This window comes from Mandrillus leucophaeus, unplaced genomic scaffold (assembly GCF_000951045.1).
Source record: "Mandrillus leucophaeus isolate KB7577 unplaced genomic scaffold, Mleu.le_1.0 Scaffold413, whole genome shotgun sequence".
Taxonomy (NCBI): domain Eukaryota; kingdom Metazoa; phylum Chordata; class Mammalia; order Primates; family Cercopithecidae; genus Mandrillus; species Mandrillus leucophaeus.
In genome coordinates this window covers 599,714-621,878 of record NW_012104399.1, presented here as the reverse complement: position 1 = coordinate 621,878, position 22,165 = coordinate 599,714, and the positions used below count along the sequence as shown (strand labels likewise).

General features: G+C 37.8%; 1 protein-coding gene across 1 annotated transcript in view; it reads left to right on the top strand.

The window, feature by feature from the left end:
• The first annotated feature begins 3,193 nt into the window (after nt 1-3,193).
• Nucleotides 3,194-22,165, top strand: part of LRRC39 (leucine rich repeat containing 39) — a 32,647-nt gene continuing 13,675 nt past the window's right edge. Inside the window, exons 1-5 of the mRNA XM_011992556.1 lie at nt 3,194-3,368; nt 9,848-9,891; nt 14,262-14,454; nt 20,231-20,306; nt 21,816-21,851. Of these exons, the coding sequence (XP_011847946.1) occupies nt 14,342-14,454; nt 20,231-20,306; nt 21,816-21,851 (225 nt within the window). The 5' untranslated portion in view covers nt 3,194-3,368; nt 9,848-9,891; nt 14,262-14,341. The remainder of the gene's footprint in view (nt 3,369-9,847; nt 9,892-14,261; nt 14,455-20,230; nt 20,307-21,815; nt 21,852-22,165) is intronic.

The window sequence follows — 22,165 nt, the reverse complement described above, 5'->3', positions numbered from 1 at the left end:
TCTCCTGCCTCAGCCTCCTAAGTAGCTGGGACTACAGGCACCCGCCGCCATGCCTGGCTAATTTTTTTGTATTTTAGTACAGATGGGGTTTCATTGTGTTATCAAAGATGGTCTCGATCTCCTGACTTCGTGATCCACCCGCCTCGGCCTCCCAAAGTGCTGGGATTACAGGCGTGAGCCACCACGCCCAGTCCAAACTACCTATTTCAAAAAAATTTTTTATAGCAGCCTGAGCAGACTAAGACAGACCCTTACCCAATATCATGTATAAAAATTAACTCAAAACAGATCAAAGACCTAAATGTAAGATCCAAAACTATAAAACTCTAAGAAGTAAAGATAGGTGAAAAGCTGCACAACATTAGATTTGGCAATGATTTATTGGATAAGACACCAAAAGCATAGGCCACAAAAGAAAAAAAAAAATAGACTGGGTGAAGTGGATCAGGCCTGTAATCTCAGTACTTTGGGAGGCAGAAGTGGGAGGATTGCTTGAGGCCGGGATTCGAGGTTACAGTGAGCTACGATTGCGCCACTGCATTTCAGCCTGGGAAACAGAGTGAGACCCTATCTCTTAAAAAAAGATAGACTGGATATCATAAAATTTTTTAAATTTGTGCATCAAAAGACACTATTAAGAGAGTAAAAAGGCAACCCACAGAATGGGATAAAATATTTGCAAGTACTGTATCTAATTAGAGATTAATATCCAGAATATTGTCATTCACCACTTAATGATGGGGATACCTTCTGAGAAAAGCCTCATTTGGTGATTTTGCCATGGTGAGAACAACATAGAGTGTATTCTATGTGGTAAAATACACATAACATTAAATTTACCATCTTGACCATTTTTAAGTGTACAGTTCAGTGGTATTAAACACATTCATAATATTGTGCAACCATCACCACCATCTATCTCCATAATTTTTTTTATTTGTCCTTTTGTAACTGGCTTACTTACCATAATGTCCTCAAGAATCATCCATGTCGTAGACTTTGTCAGAATTCCAGAACTACGTTACAGTACTTGCCTAGTAAGGGGGTTGCTGCTGCTGACCCCAGAACCAGCTACATCTGCTGAGGTTAGGCAACTCTTGCTGCCAAAACAAACCCCAGAATATACTGTCTTTGCTGCTACCCATGCCAGCAAAAATGGACACTAGCGACACGAGTCACCCAACAGAGCCCTTTGTTGGTGTATATAATTAGTGGAAACTTAGTAGTGTGTAAAATTAGTCACATACCCCATTCCAGTAGCAAGGGAGGCTGGGATTTTTTTTTTTCCCCCTTCAAATTCTAACTTGGAAAGGTAGGATTCATGATGTGGGGGATTATAAAAATGTGGAGGATATTCAAAAGATTTTGGACAGTTATAAATGACAGATATTCATTATGTAGTGCCTGTCTCTTCCTTCACATTCACTCTCTATATCCCTCTAAAGTCACCAAAATTCTGGCTAATTTGCCTCATAAATAGCTCAGGCATCTATTCACTTTCTCTATCCTCCCTGACATGTCTTTAGTGTAAGTCACTCCATGGGGATGGGAAATAAGAAGTAGATAAGGGAAGGAGAAGAGAGATGCCTCGAAATTTGTGAGTTCTCTAGAAATACTGTCAAATTAAAATTTAATTGTAGGTAGTGCCAAGGCAGAAAGAAATCTAAATTTTCTCCAAGGTAACAATATATTGTTCTTTTTAACTGAATCAAAACTCCCTGGATCTCTCTCTCTCTTTTTTTTTTTTTCTTCAGACAAGGAAGGCTCTGTTGCCCAGGCTGGAGTGCAGCGGCACCATCACAGCTTGACCTCCCTGGCTCAAAATATCCTCCCACCTCAGTCTCCCAAGTAGCTGAGACTACAGGAACACACCACTACACCTGGCTAGTTTTCTTTTTCTTTTTTTTTCTTTTTATGGAGACAGGACCACCATGCCTGGCTACTTTAACTTTTTTTTTTTTTTTGGTAGAGACAACGTCTCGCTCTGTTGCTCAGGCTGGTCTCCAGCTCCTGGGCTCAAGTGATCCTACCATCTTGGCCTCTCAAAGTGCTGGGACTACAGGTGTGAGATCTTGATTTTTACTTATGAACACATACAAGCACTCCGTATGTGTTGGGTGGTGTACACTCTTGGGACAGGGAAGTTAGAGTTTCAATTGTGGCCATGGCTTCTTTACTCTTTCTGTGATCTTGAGCAGTCCCACAACTCTTAGAACTTAATTCGTTGTAGAAGTGTTAGAGAATTTCTGTGAGATAATCAGGCATAAATTTTTAAAGCACCAATATTGCTGAGATGTCCAAATGACTACATAAATTATGACCCACCTACATGCTAAACTACTATGTGGCCATTAAAAAGAATGACGCTGCTCTAAATATACTAATATGAAACAGTTTCCAAGATATCCTAAGTGAAGAAAAGACAGTATAGAACAATGTATATAGTATGCTACCATTTTTGTAGGTGTTCATGCCTTCACATCTGTGTTACTTTTAAGGGATATAGGTATATTTAAGCTTGTAAATTCACAGACCATCTTTGTAAGGGTACACAAGGAACTGGCAATAGTGGTTGCCTTCAGAGAAGAGAACTTGAAGAGAACCTCCCTACTGGAGGCAGGGATGGTGGAAGGGGTGGGGGATGGAGACGGTGAAGATTGAGCTTTTGAATTTTGTTCCATGTGTATATATTATAAATTCAAAATAAAGATATAGTTTATTTTTTAAGAACCTGGAATTAAGTCCTATCTATGAAAACTGAAGAGATCAAAGTGAGAGGTAATTTAATTTGAAGCCCAGGTACAGCAGAAGTTTGGGGCTCCTCTGTTATTCGTGCTTATCCACACCTTTATTTTTTCTTTTTCTAAAGCATCTGGGTCTTTAGCTCAAACTTATGCAGATCTATGGTTTACTGGGTATAATTTTTGTTATGGAATACATCAACATATTCCAGGTTTCTCTGCTTGGATGGAATAGATGCATTAAATTCTGTGAAATGATTAAGTTGTGAAAAGTAGAAGGAGCTTGAATAGGCATTATTTTTCAGGATTTTAGAAATAGTTATGCCTGATAGTTTTATAATGTCTGTAGTATGGTTTTGCAGTCCACAGAATGCACTCACATACATTATCAGCTGATCCTTCGCAAAGAAGCCTCATGTGATTCTTTCTATTCTCAGCTTTGTCCATGAACTAAAATTAGAACTAGGCTGACATTACATTTCACTTGGTTACAGCTGACTGGGGATTTTAATCATTTGGAGCCACATTGAAAAAAATTTCCCCCTGCAATCTACTCTTAACTGATAGTCACTAACTTTGGTTATGTGAGCTTCAGCATCTACCGATATTGGTAAGTATTTGACAATGGTGAGTATTTTTCAAAAATATTTTTCCTTTATTCTTCACATATAAATAGCTTGCTGCTGATACCTCTACTGTGTTTGTATTGGTCAGAATGTCCAAACGAACTGGAATAGAATTTAAAAGTTTTCTGCAGGGTGTTCATGGTCACTCGTATAACTGTGCTCCTCTGGAAGATAGATTTCCACAGAAGTAAGAAACAATTCTTCTGCGATTCTTTTGCTATGCTTACCTCACTTGCCACACTATGTGCTTTTTTCTGTTATGGTAATAATCAAAGTAGAAAGCACAATCCTGTGCTGGAGGAAGAAATACATCATTATTGACTTGTGTTTCCCTAGGGGAAATTGATCGTTATAGGAAAACTGATGGATTAGCAACATTTAATGGCAAATGAGGAATTGAATTAGCAAATGGATGAATCGTTTTGCATGTCTAGTAAAATACATGTATAAGTGTAGATACTTGGGATTTAAAAAATATTTTTATTATTTGAGTATTTAGCAAAAACTTCAAACTTTCTTAAATCAGAGACAATAAATTGTAAATTGATTGCGATATGCTCAGGAAGTTGGATTACCAGTGTATGTATCCCAAGGTTTCTTCACAGAAAAGAGATCTCGCATTCTGTTCCTGAGTAAATTCAGCATGCCTTGCTTAGAGATTTTTCTCAACAATTTCCTGCATATGCCAATTATTTTTTAATCTTGAAATATTAAACTTTTTTCTGTAATATAGTTATTTGTCTGTCTCACACACATATATACTACATAATATTAGTTTAAAAAATCAATAATTTAGAAGAGGTTAATAATGAAAAGCAATATTATCTATCCAATTCCTCTCTATCACCAGCCCTCTCTAGAAGTAATCATTTTAACCATTTTGGAATTCAGTTTTCAGTGCTTATCTCCATATTTCTTTTTCAAAGACAATTGCATGCTATTTTTTAATCAACTTTAAACATTGTCTGTGGAGCTTCATTATAAGAGGTGGGGATTAAGTTCCCTTACACTGCCATAGGGTTATATCCCTATTTTTAGCTTCTCTCTTGATTACCTTAATAACTTTAAGCAAATACTTTAATCTTTATTTCTTGTTCCATAAGGTACGGACAGTATCTGTTGATTCCCCACTTTGAAGATGTGGATATTGGTGTTCCTATCATTTACTTCTTTTCCTCATTTCCTTCTTCCACATTCTGTTAAAAGTACTGTCACTTTTATGTTTTCAAGATATAAGGCATTAATATTCTGCTCTGTAACCCTCAATAAGTCTTCCTTACTTTTTTATAGATTAATTTATTTCAAAAGTTTAAGACCAATACATAGGCTTTACTATGTAATTTCTGTTTTCTGTAGAGCCAACATTTCCTTCTCAGTATCAATGTCATATTCATTGTACCAAAGAAGAATGTTAAAATAGATTCTCCTTTCCTCCACTTCAATAGTTGCTAAAAAATCATGCCACATTTTGTTGGCTTTATATATAGACTGTGGTTTTCTTGTACAGTGTCTTCCTCAACACAATTTCTGACTGCCTTTCTTTTTGCTTACTGGGAGAAGAAATTTCATCTTTTCACCATATCTCCAATGTCACACAGTTTTTCCCCCTTAATTCTAGCTATTTTTATAATCAATGGATGACTACTGCCATGCTTTTTTTTTTTTTTTTAAGACAATTTCATTCTTGTTGCCCGGTCTGGAGTGCAATGGTGTGATCTCAGCTCACTACAACCTCTGCCTCCCGGGTTCAAGTGATTCTCCTGCCTCAAGCCTCCCAAGTAGCTGGGATTACAGGCATGTGCCACCACACCCAGCTAATTTTATATTTTTTTAGTAGAGATGGGGTTTCACCATGTTGGTCAGGCTGGTCTCGAACTCCTGACCTCAAGCAGTCCACCCACCTCAGCCTCCCAAACTGCTGGGATTACAGGCATGAGCCACCATGCCCAGCTATTGCTTTTAAAACATTGTTTTACTTTATTTTTAATTTTTTTAACTATCTTGAAAAACATTGCTGGGAACAGCCTTATTCATGTTTCCTGGTGGAGACACCCTTCCTCTAGGTATATACCTTTGAATGGAATTGCTGGATCATAAGCTGTGCTTATCTTCAATATTAGTACATAAGTATTTCAAAATAGTTAATACTAATTTACAATTTCACCAATATACCAGGAATGCGTGAGGATTTCTGTAAGTCAAATTCTCGTCAACACTTGGTATAGTCAACCTTTTGAATTTTAGCCACTCTGACAGATGTTCATTGGTATCTTATTATGTTTTTATTAAGGTGGAGCACAACTTCATATGTTTTTGGTCAGCTGGATTTTTTTTTATCCACAGGGCAAGTTCTACCATTTGGATTTTATTGTTTGAAAATTTCCTGTTCAATTGTATTTTTTGTCACCTTTTTGAGTTGATTTTTAGGGGTTTGTTATATAATCTAGATGTAGTCCATTGGTGGTTACAAATATTGCCAATATCTTCCCCCACTAATGTACATGGTATTCCTTTTATTTTCTAAGTGATGTCTTTCAATAAGTTCTTAATTGTAATGTAGCCCACTTTATCAATCTGTGTTAGGCTGTTCTTGCATTGCTATAAAGAAATATCCGGCCAGGGCCAGGCACGGTGGCTCTCACCTGTAATCCCAGCACTTTGGAATGCCGAGGCAGGCAGATCACGAGGTCAGGAGATCGAGACCATGGTGAAACCCGGTTTCTACTAAAAATACAAAAAATTAGCCAGGCACAGTGGCAGGAGCCTATAGTCCCAGCTACGCAGGAGGCTGAGGCAGGAGAATGGTGTGAACCCAGAAGGCGGAGCTTGCAGTGAGCCGAGATCGCACCACTGCACTCCAGCCCAGGTGACAGAGTGAGACTTCGTCTCAAAAAAAAAAAAAGAAAAAAGAAATACCTGGCCAAGCACAGCAGCTCATGTCTGTGATCCTAGCACTAGCACTTCTGGAGGCCAATGTAGGTGGTTCACTTGAGCCCAGGAGTTCAAGACCAGCCCGGAGAATGTGGAGAGATCCTGTCACTACAAAAAATTAAAAAAAAAAAAAAAAAAGCTGGCACACTGTTTCTCTCCTGTAGTCCCAACTATTCTGAAGGCTGAGGCAGAGGGGCCCCAGGAAATCAAGGCTACCATAAGCCATGATTGTGCCACAACACTCCAGCCTTGGTAGCAGAGTAAGGGCCTGTCTTAAGAAAAAAAAAAAACCCACAAAACAAACAAAAAAATACCTGAAACTGGGTAAATTATAAAGAAAAGAGGTTTAATTGGCTCATGGTCCTGCAGGCTTTACAGGAAGCATGGTGCTGGCATCTGGTTGGCTTCTAGTGAAGCCTCAGGGAGCTTTCAATCCTGGTGGAAGGTGAAGGAGGAAGCCTGCATCCCACAAGACCAGAGCAGGAGCAAAAGAGGGAGCCGGTGGAGGTGCCACACACTTAAAGAACCAGATCTTGCAAGAACTCACTGTTTCAAGGACAGCACCATGCCATGAGGGATCCTCCTCCATGATCCAATCACCTCCTACCTAGCCCCACCTCGAACGCTGGGGATTACAGTTCAACATGAGATTTGGTGGAAACATATATTCAAACTATATAACAATCTTTTCCTTTATGGATATGCTTTGTATTCTGTTTTAAAAAGTGTTCTCTACTTTAAGGACATCAAGATAAGTCCTATATTGTCACCTAAATGTTTTATTTTTCTACTTTCACTTTTAGATCTATAATTCACATGGAATTAATTTTGGTAATATACAGATATTCAACAGTCCCAATATAATTTATCTTAAAAAATTGTTTCCATGGCCAGGTATGGTGGCTTACACCTGTAATCCCAGCACTTTGGGAGGCCAAGGAAGGCAGATTACTTGAGTCCAGGAGTTCAAGACCAGCCTGGGCAACATGGTAATACCTCATCTCTACAAAAAATACATAAATTAGCCGGGTGTCATGGTGCGTGCCTGTAGTCCCAGCTACGTGGGAGGCTGAGGTGGGAGAATGGCTTGATCCCAGGAGGTGGAGGTTGCAGTGAGCCAAGATCATGCCACTGCTCTCCAGCTTGGGCAACAGAACCAGACCCTGTCTGAAAAAAAAAAAAATTTCTACAATTGTTGCAGGAAGTCAGGGACCCCAAATGGAGTGACCAGCTAGAACCGTGGCAGAGGAACATAAATTGTGAAGATTTCATGGACATTTATCACTTCCCTAATAATACTCTTATAGTTTCTTATGCCTGTCTTTACTTCAATCTCTGAACATAAATTGTGAAGCTTTCCTGGACATTTATCAGTTCCCAAATAATACTCTTATAATTTCTTACGCCTGTCTTACTTTAATCTCTTAATCCTGTTATCTTCATAAGCTGAGAATGTACGTCACCTCAGGACCACTGTTGTACAACTTGATTGTAAAATGTGTGTTTGAACAATATGAAATCAGTGCACCTTGAAAAGGGACAGAATAACAGCGATTTCTCAGGGAACGAGGGAAGACAACCATATGGTCTGACTGCCTGCGGGACGGGAAGAATAGAGCCATATTTTTCTTCTTGCAGAGAGCCTATATATGGACATGCAAGTAGTAGAGATATCACTAAATTCTGTTCCTAGTAAGGAATATAATATTAAGACCCTAGAAAAGAATGCATTCCTGTGGGGAGGTCTATAAACGGCCACTCTGGGAGTGTCTGTCTTATGCAGTTGAGATAAGGACTGAAATACACCCTCGTCTCCCGCAGTACCCTCAGGCTCATTAGGGTGGGGGAAAACCCCACCCTGGTGAATTTGAGGTCAGACCAGTTATCTGCTCTGTTTAAACAACAGAAAACCCTGTTTTCTGTTGTTTAAGATGTTTATCAAGACAATACATGCACAGCTGAATATAGACCCTTATCAGGAGTTTTTGATTTCGCCCTTTGCCTTGGGATCTTTGCTTTGCCCTTTGCCTTGTGATCTTTATTGGCCTCAGAAGCATGTGATCTTTGTGACCTACTCACTGTTCGTACATCCCCTCCCCTTTTGAAGTCCTTAATAAAAACCTGCTGGTTTTGCAGCTCAGGTGGGTATCACAGACCTACCGATATGTGATGTCACCCCCGGCAGCCCAGCTGTAAAATTCCTCTCTTTGTACTCTTTCTCTTTATTTCTCAGACCGGCTGACACTTAGGGAAAATAGAAAAAACCTACATTGAAATATTGGGGGCAGGTTCTTCCAATACACAATGTTCTGCAGTGCCTATATGTATATGAGTCTGTTTCTGGGGTTCCTTATTCAGGTACACTGATATGTTTGTCTGTTGCACCAATAACATTATCTAGTACTATAGCTTTAAAAGAGATTTTGATGAATGTAGAATAAATCCTCCCACTCCAGTTTTCTTTGGCAAGCCTGTCTGGGCTATTTTGTATCTTAAGAACTGTCATTAAAAATTAGAAACTGATTGTCAAATTGCTCCTCTCCTTCTCCAGATGAAATTTGTATTGAGACTGATTATACTTCAATGTGGGGAAAATTGACATTTTTACAGATTGAGTCTTTCAATCAATGAATATGATGTATATCTCTTCATTTATTTAGGTCTTCTTTAATTTCACTCCGATTTTTAGTTTTCTGTATAGAGGTTTTACACATCCTGTTTATTGTTAAGAATTTGATTTTTATGCTATTGAAAATAGTATATTTTTGGCCAGGTGCAGTGGCTCATGCCTGTAATCTCAGCATTTTGGGAGGTTGAAGAGGGTGGATCACGAGGTCAGGAGATTGAGACCAGCCTGGCTAACATGGTGAAATCCCGTCTCTACTAAAAAAATACAAAAAAATTAGCCAGGCATGGTGGCGGGCACCTGTAGTCCCAGCTACTCAGGAGGCTGAGGTAGGAGAATGGCATGAAACCAGGAGGCAGAGCTTGCAGTAAGCTGAGATTGTGCCACTGCGCTCCAGCCTGGGTGACAGAGCAAGACTCCATCTCAAAAAAAAAAACAAAAACAAAAAACAGTATATTTTAAGAATTTAATATCAATTTTCTGCTGGAATATAGGACACATACTTGATTTTTCAAAATATTGACTTGCCAGAAATCTTGCTAAATTCTATATATTTAGTTGTAGATTCTCTTGGATTTTCTAGTTCATAATTGTACTCATGAAAAATGTCCTTTTGTTTTTTATTCCTTTTCAAACTTTAAGCCTTTTATTTCTTTTTCTTGCTTTTATGCAAAGGGTAGAGCCATCATACAGTATTGAATGGAAGTAGTGACAGCAGACATCTTTTTCTAATTTTAAATGAAGGGCTTTCAATGTTACACTATCAAGTATGATTGCTGCAGATTTTTGTTAGATATACTTGGTTAGGTTAAAGAAATTATCTTCTACTTATAGTATGTTAAGACTTGTTTTTAATCACATGATATTAAATTTTAATAATTTTCTACATCTATTGGAATGATTATATTTTTTTTCTCTTCTAGTCTATTACTTCAGAATATTACATTAATTGATTTCTCAAACAAAGGTAAGCAAACAAACCTTAATCTCTGGAATAAACCCAACATGGCTATAATGTGTCTTCTTTTTTTGTTTGTTTGTTTTGAGACAGAGTCTGGCTCTGTTGCCCCGGTGGGAGCGCAGTGCTGCCATCTCAGCTCACTGCAACCTCTGCCTCTTGGGTTCAAGCGATTCTCCCACTTCAGCCTCCCAAGTAGCTGGGATTACAGGTGCATGCCACCACACCTGGCTTTTTTTTTTTGGAGACAGATTCTCACTGCATCACCCAGGCTGGAGTGCAGTGGCATGATCTTGGCTGGCTGCAACCTCCTAATTTTTTTGTATTTTAGTAGAGACGGGGTTTCACTGTGTTGCCTATGCTGGTCTCGAACTCCTGAGTTCATGCAATCTGCCTGCCTTGGCCTCTCAAAGTGCTAGGATTATAGGCATGAGCCACTACGCCTGGCCTTTGTTGTATTTTTTTTTTAGTAGAGACAGGGTTTCACCATGTTGTCCAGGCTGGTCTTGAATGCCTGACCTCAAGTGATCTGCCCACCTTGGCCTCCCAAAGTGCTGGAATTACATGCGTGAGCCACTGCGCCTGGCCAGTATTTTCTTTTTCCTACATTGCCAGATATGGTTTGCCAGTATATGGTTTAGGACTTTTCTCCATAATATATTTGCTAGTGAGATTAGCCTGTATTTTTCTTTCTAGAATTACCATTCTTAGGGTTTGGTATCAAGGGTATGCTAATCTCATAATCTGAATTGGGGAGTATTTCTTTTCTGTTCTCAGGAAGAGTTCATGCTATGATTAGTGTTATTTTTACCCCTCAAATGCTTGGTAGAATTTGCCATTGAAGGCATCTCTAGGACCAGCATTTTGTTTGTGGAGAGATTTTAGATTATTATTATTATATTCTATTGTGTCATTTTAAAATTTTATACATGTATGTGCTTATCTATAATATACCCTTTCTTCTGTTTTCTTTGTGTTTGTTTTGCATTATCTAGCTTCTTGAGATGGATGTAAATTTTCTAGCCTAATTTCTTCTAAAATGTATACTTACAGCTAGAAATTTCCCTCTACTACATTACCTGTATTGCATACATTTTGATTTGTGGTATTTTTGTTAATTCAGTTCAAAATGCCTTCTAATTTCATGATGATAGCTTCTTTGACTATAGGTTATTTAGAAGTGTGTTTCGTGTATGGATGCAGTAGCTCACGCCTGTAATCCCAACACTTTGGGAGGCTGAGGTGGGAGGATCATTTGAGCCCAGGAGTTTGAGACCAGCCCGGGCAACATAGCAAGACCCCTGTCTTTACAAAAAAATAAAATTAAAAAAAAAAAAACAGCCGGGGCATGGTTGCACACATCTGTAATCCCAGCTACTTGGAAGGCTGACGCAGGAGGACTACTTAAGTCCTGGAGTTTGAAGCTGCAGTGAGCTGAGATTGCACCTCTGCACTCCAGCCTATGCAACAGAACAAGACCATGTCTCAAAAAAAAAAAGGAAAGAAATTTTAAAAAGCATGTTTCTTTAGCTGAAAGAATATAGGCTTTTTTTTTCCAGGTATCTTTTCATTATTGATTTCTAGCAAGTTTATATTTTGATTAGAAAAAAAACTTTATGCTACTTTAATCCCTTGAAATTGACTGAGACTTGCTGTATGACTCCAATAAGAGATTTTTTTTCTGTGACTCTTTCATGTGTTTTTTAAAGCATAATGTATTCTGTCATTGTAGGATATAGTTCTTTATTTATCATTTAAGTAAGTTTATTCATTGTGTGGTTCAAATCTTCAGTATTCTTCCTAAGTTTTAGACTGCTTGTGCAATCAGTTGCTGAAAGAATGGTTAAAATCTCCCACTTCAATTCTGGATTCCTTGATTTTTCCCTTTAGTTCTGTCAATTTTCCTTTGTATTTGGAAGCCATGTTATTAGAGGCATATAATTTAAAGTTTTTTATATTTCTTGTGGATTGAATCTTTTATTATGCTATGATTGATCTTTTATATCTATAAAGTATTTGTGCCTAAAGTCCATTTTGTCTGCTATTAATATGTTGATATAGCCTTCTTCTGCTTAGTGTTTGCATAGTATATCTGAAAAAATGTAATTGATTAGCCAGACATGGTGGCACATGCCTATGCTTCTAGCTACCTGAGAGGCTGAGGCAGGAGGATCACTTAAGCCCAGGGATCAAGGCTGCAGTGAGTCATAGCCCGCCAATGTATTCAAGCCTAGGTGATAGAGTGAGACGCTGTCTCAAAAGAGCAAAGAAGGAAAGAAGAAAAGGACGGAGGGAGGGAAGGAGGAAGGAAGAAAGGAAAGAAATGAAGATATAAAAAAAGAAAAAGTTAATTGAAATATGATTCATATATAAATTCTCTCTTTCAGTGTACAGCTTGGTAGTTTTATTGAAGAGTTGTACAATCACCACCACTAATTCTAGAATATTTTCATCACCCAAAAAACTGTACAGTTAGCAGTCACTCCCTATTTCCCCCTCTACAAATCTCCTGGGTACCATAAAGCTACTTTTTGAATCTATAGATTTGCCTATTCTGGACATTTCATATAAATGAGATCATATATGTGGTCTTTTGTGCCTCACTTCTTTCACTTGGCATAATTTTATTAAAAGTTTATTTATGCTGTGGCATATATCTATACTTCATTCATTTTTATGGCTAAATAACATTCCATTGTATGGATATACCACATCTTGTTTATCCATTCATCAGTAGATGGCGATTTGTGTTGTTACCACTTTTTACCTATTATGAATACTGTTTCTATCAACATTCATATAAAGGATTTTGTGAGAATGTATGTTTTCATTTCTTGTGGGTATACACCTAGGAGTGGATCTTTTCCTGTTCTTGTACTGTCCACTTTTCTCTATCTCTATTTTTTTAGGTGTGCCTTTCATAAACAATACTTGGGATTTTGTCTTTTCTTTAACTGGACAACCTTTGTATATTAACTTGGAAGACTTAATCATCAGGGAAGTACAGATTATGACCACCCTGGGATATTGCTTTATGCAGCAGTGGATGTATATCAACGGGGACCCTTATACGGTGGTAGTAAGAGTATAAATGGGCACAATCAATTTGGAAAACAATTTGGCTCTGTCTTATAAATTGGAACATTTACATACACTATGATCCAGCAATTCTAATTCTAGATATGTACCCAATAGAAATAATTCTACTTGAACATCAAGAAGATAAAAACAATAATTTTAGAAAAAGTATTGCTTATAATAGCAAAGCTCTGGGACCCAAATATTCACATTCATTAGAATGGATAAACTGTGGGATAGCTATATATTTTGGAGATCATGGCATATGAATATATAAGATACTTTTCCTTTTTTTGAGCTATATAATTTCCCATGATACGGGTAGACTATAGTTTACTGATGAAATGTTAGATTGTTTCCAATATTTTGCTGTTATGAAAAACACTGCGAATAACTTCAGATAAATTGCTAGAAGTGTGGATGAGCATTTGTGAGTTTGATAAATATTACCAAGTTTCTCTCCATGCAGAATATAATAATATCACCACTGATGCAGATAAGTGTCTGTTTCCCTATGTTGTTGCAAATTTTATTGCTTTCTTTTCCAACTACATTACTTTCTATTTACTTTACTTCCATTATGGTTTTCCTATAACATTGAATAGAAGTGATTGTGGACGTCTTTGTATTCCTGAATTTGAAAGGAAATAATTCAAATAATTGTGAATCAAATTCTTTGATTATTGCTAATTTGGTAAAAAATCAATACGATTATTTTAAGGCCATAGGATATTCCATAAAAATGTACCTACCATAATTTACATAACCATTCTCCTATTATTGAGTATTTTCCTCTCATTTCTGAGATTCAGGTCAAAATCCTTAATACTGCATCTGTCCATTTGCAATTTATTTTACACAAAAGGAAACAATCCCTATATGTTATCATTTAACTGAATTTCCACTTGTGCACATGGTGTCCTGATTAGATTGATGTCTCAAGATCCCAGTCTTTTTAAAAATCTCCATTATTTAGCCATTTTCCCTATATTTGGACATGAAGACTAGTCGCAGTTTTTCATTATTGTGAACTATATAGTAACAAAGGAATCATATATTAGAAATGAGACTCCAAGAAAATTGTTCATCTTCTTTAAAGCTTAATTTTCTCATCTATATATTAGTCAATAAAAGTACCTATATTACAGTATTTTATGAGAATTTTTAAGTATGATATGGCATGTAAAGTATATAAAATAGTTTTTGGAGCATGGAATGTGCTCTATAAATATTAGCTATTATGATCATTATGGTACTCAATGAACAGTCTGAAACATTGCTTTTTTCTCTGATACAATTAGGTCCTTTCTGAAATGGTATCTGTGATTCAGCTATTCAAAACCTAATGAAGTTGGTGACTCTATGACAATGTGGAGAAATCATGACAGAAAATGTGGTTTGTACTGGGGCTGTCAATGCTGTAAAGGAAGTTTGGGAAAAAAGAATAAAGAAACACAATGAAGACCTGAAGCGAGAGAAGGAATTTCAACACAAGTATGCTAAAACATATTTATTATTTTGAATTAGTGAAATTAACATTATCATCACCATAAAAAAGGGCATTCTAAATGCCTTATTATTGAATTTGATATAGAATTTCATTTACTGAAAACTCAAAATATACTTAAAGAAAACAGCTGACTCAATTAAATTTGTCTGTGATAGGAGTCACAAAAAATACAAATATGAAAATAGTAGCTATCTTATACCCTCATAGTACTCTGTTTAACATTCATCAAAGTTTGACTAGTATCATACAGTGTAATTTTCAGGATTGTATGTTCAGCATTAACATGCCCTAGGATCTAAAACAACATTTGGCAGTAGAAGGTACAGGAGATTCTCATTTATTTGAATAGTCATGTGTTCTAGCCAGAGCTGCTTGATCACTTGATTCCTTGATCTGGGCTATATTTATTTGACTCTCATTTCCTCTGCCTTCATTTTATCTTACCTACTTTCCTGATTGGATGTCTCCCAAAAGTATTATACTAATCCTGCAAAAATAGTCCCTTTCCTTATAGATTCATATAGTTCCATACAATTCTCATTCATTGTCTCTTTCTATTATTATCATTATTATTTTTGAAATGGAGTCTCACTCTGTTGCCCAGGCTGGAGTGCAATGGAATGATCTCAGCTCACTGCAACCTCCACGTCCCAGATGCAAGTGATTCTCTCTGCCTCAGCCTCCCAAGTAGCTGGGATTACAGGCACATGCCACCACACCCAGCTAATTTTTGTATTCTTAGTTGAGATGGGGTTTCGCCATGTTGGCCAGGCTGGTCTTGAACTCCTGACCTCAGGTGATCCACCCACCTCAGCCTCCCAAAGTGCTGGGATTACAGGCATTGGGCCACCATGCCCAGCCATGAGGCAAATGTTATTTGCCAATGTCAGTTAGCAAATAACAGAAAATTCAACTAAAGATGGCTTAAGTGATAGGGAAGTGAGGCTGTTCTGAAGATAGTCAATGCAAAGCCTCAACATCTTTTAAAAGTCAACTTTTTTTTTCACCTTCCACTGTTAATTCCTGTGTCAGTTTGATCCTCAGATTAGCTTCCTTCAATGTTATAGGATGACTGATGCACTTCCAGGCATCACAGCCAATCATCATTATGTTTTCAGAAAAGTGGAAACTATTTTTTTCTATTTCTTCTTTAAGAGTAAGGAAATCTTTCACAGAGGGTTCCCAACAAACCTCTCCTTCACCTCTCATTGGCCAGAATTGGATCAGGTGTACACATCTAACCCAGTTACCTTCTAGGGGAATGAGACTGATTGGTTTAGACAAATTAAGATTCATCCCTAGTGTATTAGTCCATTTTCATGCTGCTGATAAAGACATACCTGAAACTGGGTAATTTATAAAGGAAAGAGGCTTAACTGACTCACAGTTCCACAAGGCTGGGGAGGCCTCACAATCATGGTGGAAGATGAAGGAAGAGCAAAGGGACATCTTACATGGCAGCTGGCAAAGAGAGAATGAGAACCAAGTGAAAGGGTAAACCTCTTATAAGACCATTGTCTTGGCAATTAACATTAGGCTCCTCATTACTTATGCGAATTTCTGCAGCCAGCTTGAATTTCTCCTCAGAAAATGGGTTTTTCTTTTTCTATCACATCCTCAGGCTGCAAATTTTCTGAACTTTTATGCTCTGTTTCCCCTTTAAAACGGAATGCTTTTAATAGCACCTAAGTCACCTCTTGAATGCTTTGCTGTTTAAAAATGTCTTCCGGAACTTCTTTAAGTTCAAAGTTCCACAGATCTCTAGGGTAGGGGCAAAATGCTGCCATTCTCTTTGCTAAAACATAGCAAGAGTCACCTTTATTCCAGTTCCCAACAAGTTCCTCATCTCCATCTGCGATCACCTCAGCCTGGATTTCATTGTCCAAATCATTATCAGCATTTTGGTCAAAGCCATTGAACAAGTCTCTAGGAAGTTCCAAACTTTCCCACATTTTCCTTCCTTCTTCTGAGCCATCCAGCTATTCCAACCTCTGCCTGTTACCCAGTTCCAAAGTCACTTCCACATTTTTGGGTATCTTTACAGCAGTGCCCCACTCTACCGGTACCAATTTACTATTTTAGTCCATTTTCACACTGCTGATAAAGACATACCTGAGACTGGGTAATTTATAAAGTAAAGAAGCTTAATTGACTCATAGTTCCACATGGCTGGGGAGGCCTCACAATCGTGGAAGACATAGGAAGAGCAAAGGGACATCTTACATGGCAGTCGGCAAAGAGAGAATGAGAACCAAACGAAAGGGGAATCCTCAGCCAGGCATGGTGGCTCATACCTGTAATCCCAGCACTTTGTGGGGCTGACGTGGGTGGATCACCTGAGGTCAGGAGTTTTAGACCAGTCTGACCAACATGGTGAAACCCCGTCTCTACTAAATACAAAAAATTAGCCGTGAGTGGTGGTGTGTGCCTGTAATTCCAGCTACTTGGGAGCCTGAGGCAGGAGAATTGATTGAACCTGGGAGGCAGAGGTTGCAGTGAGCCAAGACTGCACCATTGCACTCCAGCCTGGGCAACAAGAGTGAAAGTCCATCAAAAAAAAGAAAGAAAGAAAGAAAGAAGGAAAGAGAGAGAGAGAGGGAGGGAGGGAGGGAGAGAGAGAGACAGAAAAAAAGAAAGAAAGAGAGAGAGAGAAAGAAAGAGAAAGGAAGGAAGGAAGGAAGGAAGGAAGGAAGGAAGGAAGGAAGGGAGAGAAACCTCTTATAAAACCATGAGATCTTGGGAGACTTACTCATTACCATGAGAACAGTGTAAGGGAAACTGCCCCCATGATTCAATTATCTCCCACTGGGACCCTCCCACAACACGTGGGAATTATGGAAGCCACAATTCAAGATGAGATTTGGGTGGGGACACAGCCAAACCATATCACCTGGATTACTTTGTAAACACCTGGACTTGGAATCAATTGGTATTCTTCCAGTAAACAAGGGTGGGGGACAAGAAGCTACTGATAAGCAATGATTTGTGTTGCTAAATATCTGTAAAAACAAAAGATCTGGACAGGGAGGAATAATTTTTCCCACTTAGTTTTTAGTAAGTGTGCAGACATAGCAAGATTCGTGTTCAAAGTGGATTCTACAAGGATAGAGAGGGAAGTCCAAGGTCAAGCCTGGTCAAGAAGAGGATGAGGAGCCTGACTAAAGTTTCGATAAAAGGAATCTTTGTCATTAATTAAGAATCACTTAATTTCAGAAATTTTGTAAGTTCTCTATATGAGAATAATGAGTGTGCAGTCTTGCCCACCCTTACTGCCTTACTGCTTGTTCTTTTTTTGGCATCATCTATTTTATGATTAGGGAGGAGGATTCTCTCTTAGCAAAATGTAATCTCCGAAAGTTAAGTTAGACCACAATCAGCTTCTACTTTTAGAAACATTGCATGGAATTTGTGTAATGTAGTTTTTCAAAGCACCTTTTCCTTAATCTTAAAACAATTTCATTGTAAAATCATTGTACAGTATTATAAAGCTTGGATTATGGTTAAAATTAAGTATAAACTACTTTAAAAGTAAATTATATAGAGATCAAAGGTTAGGTTTAAAACCTGTAATATGACTAAATAAATAATTTGCCAGGTATGGTGGCTTGTGCCTGTAATCCGAGCACTTTGGCAGGCTGAGGTAGGAGGATCTCTTGAGCCCAAGGAGTTTGAGACCAGACTGGGCAACATAGCGAGATCCCATCTCTAAAACAAAAAGTTAGCTGGGCATGGTGGCATGCACCTGTAGTCCCCATTACTTGGGAGGCAGAGGGGTGAGGCGGGAGGATCGACTGAGCCCTGGAGATCAAGGCTGCAGTAAGTCACAGTCACACCCACTGCACTCCAGCCTGGGCATGAGACACTGTCTCATAAAAAAAAAAAAAAAAAAAAGAAAGAAAAAAAATTAATAGATAAACAACAATAACTGATGCAAAATGGTAAGAATCTGAGAGACCTTTTAAAGTGAGACAGAGAAGCTGATTACCAGAGAAAAGGCTAATTGGAAAATTCATAGAAAATTTAAACTGGCCAAAGGTAACCCAAAGAAATGTCCCTTCTTTTTTACTCTGCTCTGAAATAGAGCAGTGTTTCTCAAACGTGTCTATGTAGGAATCCCATAGGGATCTTATTAAAATAGCTTCTGGGTTAGTAAGTCTGGAGTAGGACCAAGAGTCTGGATTTCTAACAAGCTCCCAGGAGACAATAATGCTGCTGTTCTGCAAATCACACTGAGTAGCAAGGAAGTAGACAAAAGAAGCAGAAGATTTGAAAGTGGTCAGTACACAGGCAAGGGGTTAGAAGGGTAAGAATGTAATCTAATGCTTCTTCTTTCAGCTAAAAGTGGCTAAAGCTTTAGCTAAAAAATGAAAGAAAAAAAAGCCTACAGTTTAAACAGAAATTGTCCTTTCTCCCTTTTGATGCCAAGCTCCTTGAAAAAATCAAGTACTTAGGTAACAGTTGGTGTGACAATATTGGAAAAAGGCCTTATTCTACAATAATAGGGTTTTATTTTATTTTATTTTAGAGACAGAGTCTTACGCTGTCACCTAGGCTGGCGTGTAGTGGCACAATCTTGGCTTACTGCAACCTCTGCCTCCTGGGTTCAAGTGATTCTACTGCCTCAGCCTCCTGAGTAGCTGGGATTACAGGCGCACACCAACACGTCCATCTAATTTGTGTATTTTTAGTGGAGATGCAGTTTTACCATGTTGGCCAGGCTGGTATCGAACTCCTAACCTCAAGTGATCCACCTGCTTTGGCCTCACAAAGTGTTAGGATTACAAGTGTGACCCACCACGCCCGGCCTCAAAAGGGTTTTAGAAGAGTTATAAAATTTCGATTAGAGACGTGAAAGAATATCAAGATTAAAATAAGCAGTTTCACACCTGTAATCCCAGTGCTTTGGGAGGCTGAGGCGGGAGGATTGCTTGAGCAGGAGGATTGTTCAAGACCAGACTGGGCAACATAGTGATGGTCTGTCTCTTTTTTTTTTTTTTTTTTTTTTTTTAGAAAAAACTGTATACGAATTATAGAATATTTGAGCTAGAAAATACACAGATATCATTTAATTATAACCTCACATTTTATAGGTAAGGCCCACAGATGGGGGATGTCTTGCCCAAGGTAACCAAATTAATAAATGGTACATTCTGGACTTAGATCATAAAAATGCAGAACCAGAAAGAATTTAGGGATCATTACAGAGATGGAAATAGATTTTTCTAATAATAGCCTGACTGTCAACTCAGTAAGGACAGAGCTTTTTGTATCTCCAATGTCTAGTACTTGGCTATAATGATTACTTGATTAATTCCTTAAGTTAAAGGTCAAGGAATCAGATTCCTAATTTACTTGTTACTAAATCTTGCTCTGAATTTCACTTCTTTCTTAGTAATAACTAATTAATAACCATTAAGCGCATTGTTTGAATAGTTCTATTTTTATATAAGTGATATAATTGAATAGCTGACATTATACATTTTTTTTTAGTTATCCACATCTATGGAAAGCTTAGTTGTTTAGATCAGAAGTCCACACATATCCCACTGCCACAGGGCACCTGTTAGCAGATTAGTTAAATTTTAGGTAAGTGATAGATTAAAATACACAGATACTAAGAGAAGCATTTTACAAACCCAAATACGTAAAGACAGCAAATTCAACACTTTGTTTACTTTTGGCTTTCTGTTCATCAAAATAAAATCCTTACTGAAGATCAGTTAATATGCAAAACTGCTAAAAATATGTATTAACTCTCAGATGTCAAGAGATTTCTGGCAAACAAATATTCAAATTAGTTAAACTTCATGTTTTGAGGACTGCTTATATTTATTATGTATCCTTTCAACAGGCTAAAATTTCAAAATTTTCAATTCTAAACTTACTGTCTTTTTCATGCGTGAATAATTTTCTGGGATAGAAATCGCTTTTTGCAAAAGGTTTTCATTTCATTTCTTTTCTTTTTTTTTTTTTTTTGAGACAGAGTCTCACTCTGTCCCCCAGGCTGGAGTGCAGTGGCGCAATCTTGGCTCACTGCAACCTTCACATCCTAGGTTCAAGCAATTCTCCTGCCTCATCCTCCCTAGTAGCTGGGACTCCAGGCATGCATCACCACACCCGGCTAATTTTTGTATTTTTAGTAGAGATGGGGTTTCACCATGTTGGCCAGACTGATTTCGAACTCCTGACCTCAGGTCATCCATCCGCCTTAGCATCCCAAATTGCTGGGATTACAGGCATGAGCCACCGTGCCTGGCCGGTTTTCCAGTTTCTAGTTTGCATTTTTCTAGTTTGAGATCATTCTTATGTTTGCAGTAGATCAAAAATCAATAGGAATGTGCTTCAGAATGACAAAGATTTTATACATTTTTATATGTAAAAAATAAAGACTAGATAAAATTAACAGGTAGTAAGATGAAATTGAATTCTGAAGTTGAACTGTATTCTTTGTAAGCCATTACAAAACCTATCAAATATCTATTGATTACTCACCAGGAAAATGCAAATCAAACCCCCAATCAGATACCATTCACACCCACTAGATGACTATAATAAAAAAGAGGGACAATAGCAAATATTGGTGAGGATGTGAAGAAATCAGAACCTTAATATGCCACTGGTGGGAATGTAAAATGGTGCAGCCATTTTGGAAACAGCTTGGCAGTTTCTGAAAATGTTAAACATAGCCAGGTGCTGTCGTTCATGCCTGTAATCCCAGTACTTTGGGAGGCCAAGGCAGGTGGATTGCTTGAGTTTAGGAGTTTGAGACCAGGCTGGGCAACATGGCAAAACCCTGCCTCCACAAATAATACAAAAATTAGCTGGGCATGGTGGAGCATGCCTGTAGTCCCAGCTTCTCAGGAGGCTGAAGTGGGAGGATCACTTGTGCCTGGGAGGTTGATGCTACAGTGGGCCGTGATGGTGCCATTGCACTCCTGCCTGGATGACAGAACGAGATTTTGTCTCAAAAAAAGAAAAATGTTAAACATAAAGTTACCATATGACTCAGCAATTCTACTCCTAGGAATGTACCCAAGAAAACTGAAAACATGGTCACACAAAAATTTGCACATCAATATTCATAGCAGCATTATTCCAAATAGCCAGTAGTGGAATTAACCCAATGTCCATCAGTTGATGAATTGGTAAACAAAATGTATTAGATCCATACAGTGGAATCATTCTGCCATAAAAAGAATGAAGTACTAATACATGCTACAGCATGAATGAACTTTGGAAAAAAACGATCCTAAGTGAAAGAAGCAGACACAAAAGATACATATTGTATGGTCCCATTTAAATAAAGTGTCCAGGATAGGAAAATCCATATACAAAAAGTAGATTAGTGATTACCAAGAGGTATGAGAGGGAAGAATGGAGAGTGACTGCTAATGGGTATGGAGTTTCCTTTTTGAGTGATAAAATGCTTTGGTATGAGATAGTGATGATAGTTGCACAAACTGTGAATATACCAAAATTTACTGAATTGTGTACTGAAAAAAGTAATTTTTATGGTATGTGTATCAGATCTCAAAAAAGTTACTATTAATAAAATTTATAGAGTTATGATACTTAAAAAAATTAAAAATAGGGCATTTGTGGTACTAATCATATTTATAATTCTTGCAAAATAAGATCTTGTCTGATTTCCAGGTACCAATAGTCAAATGGTTGTTTTTGATTGGTCATTTAAAA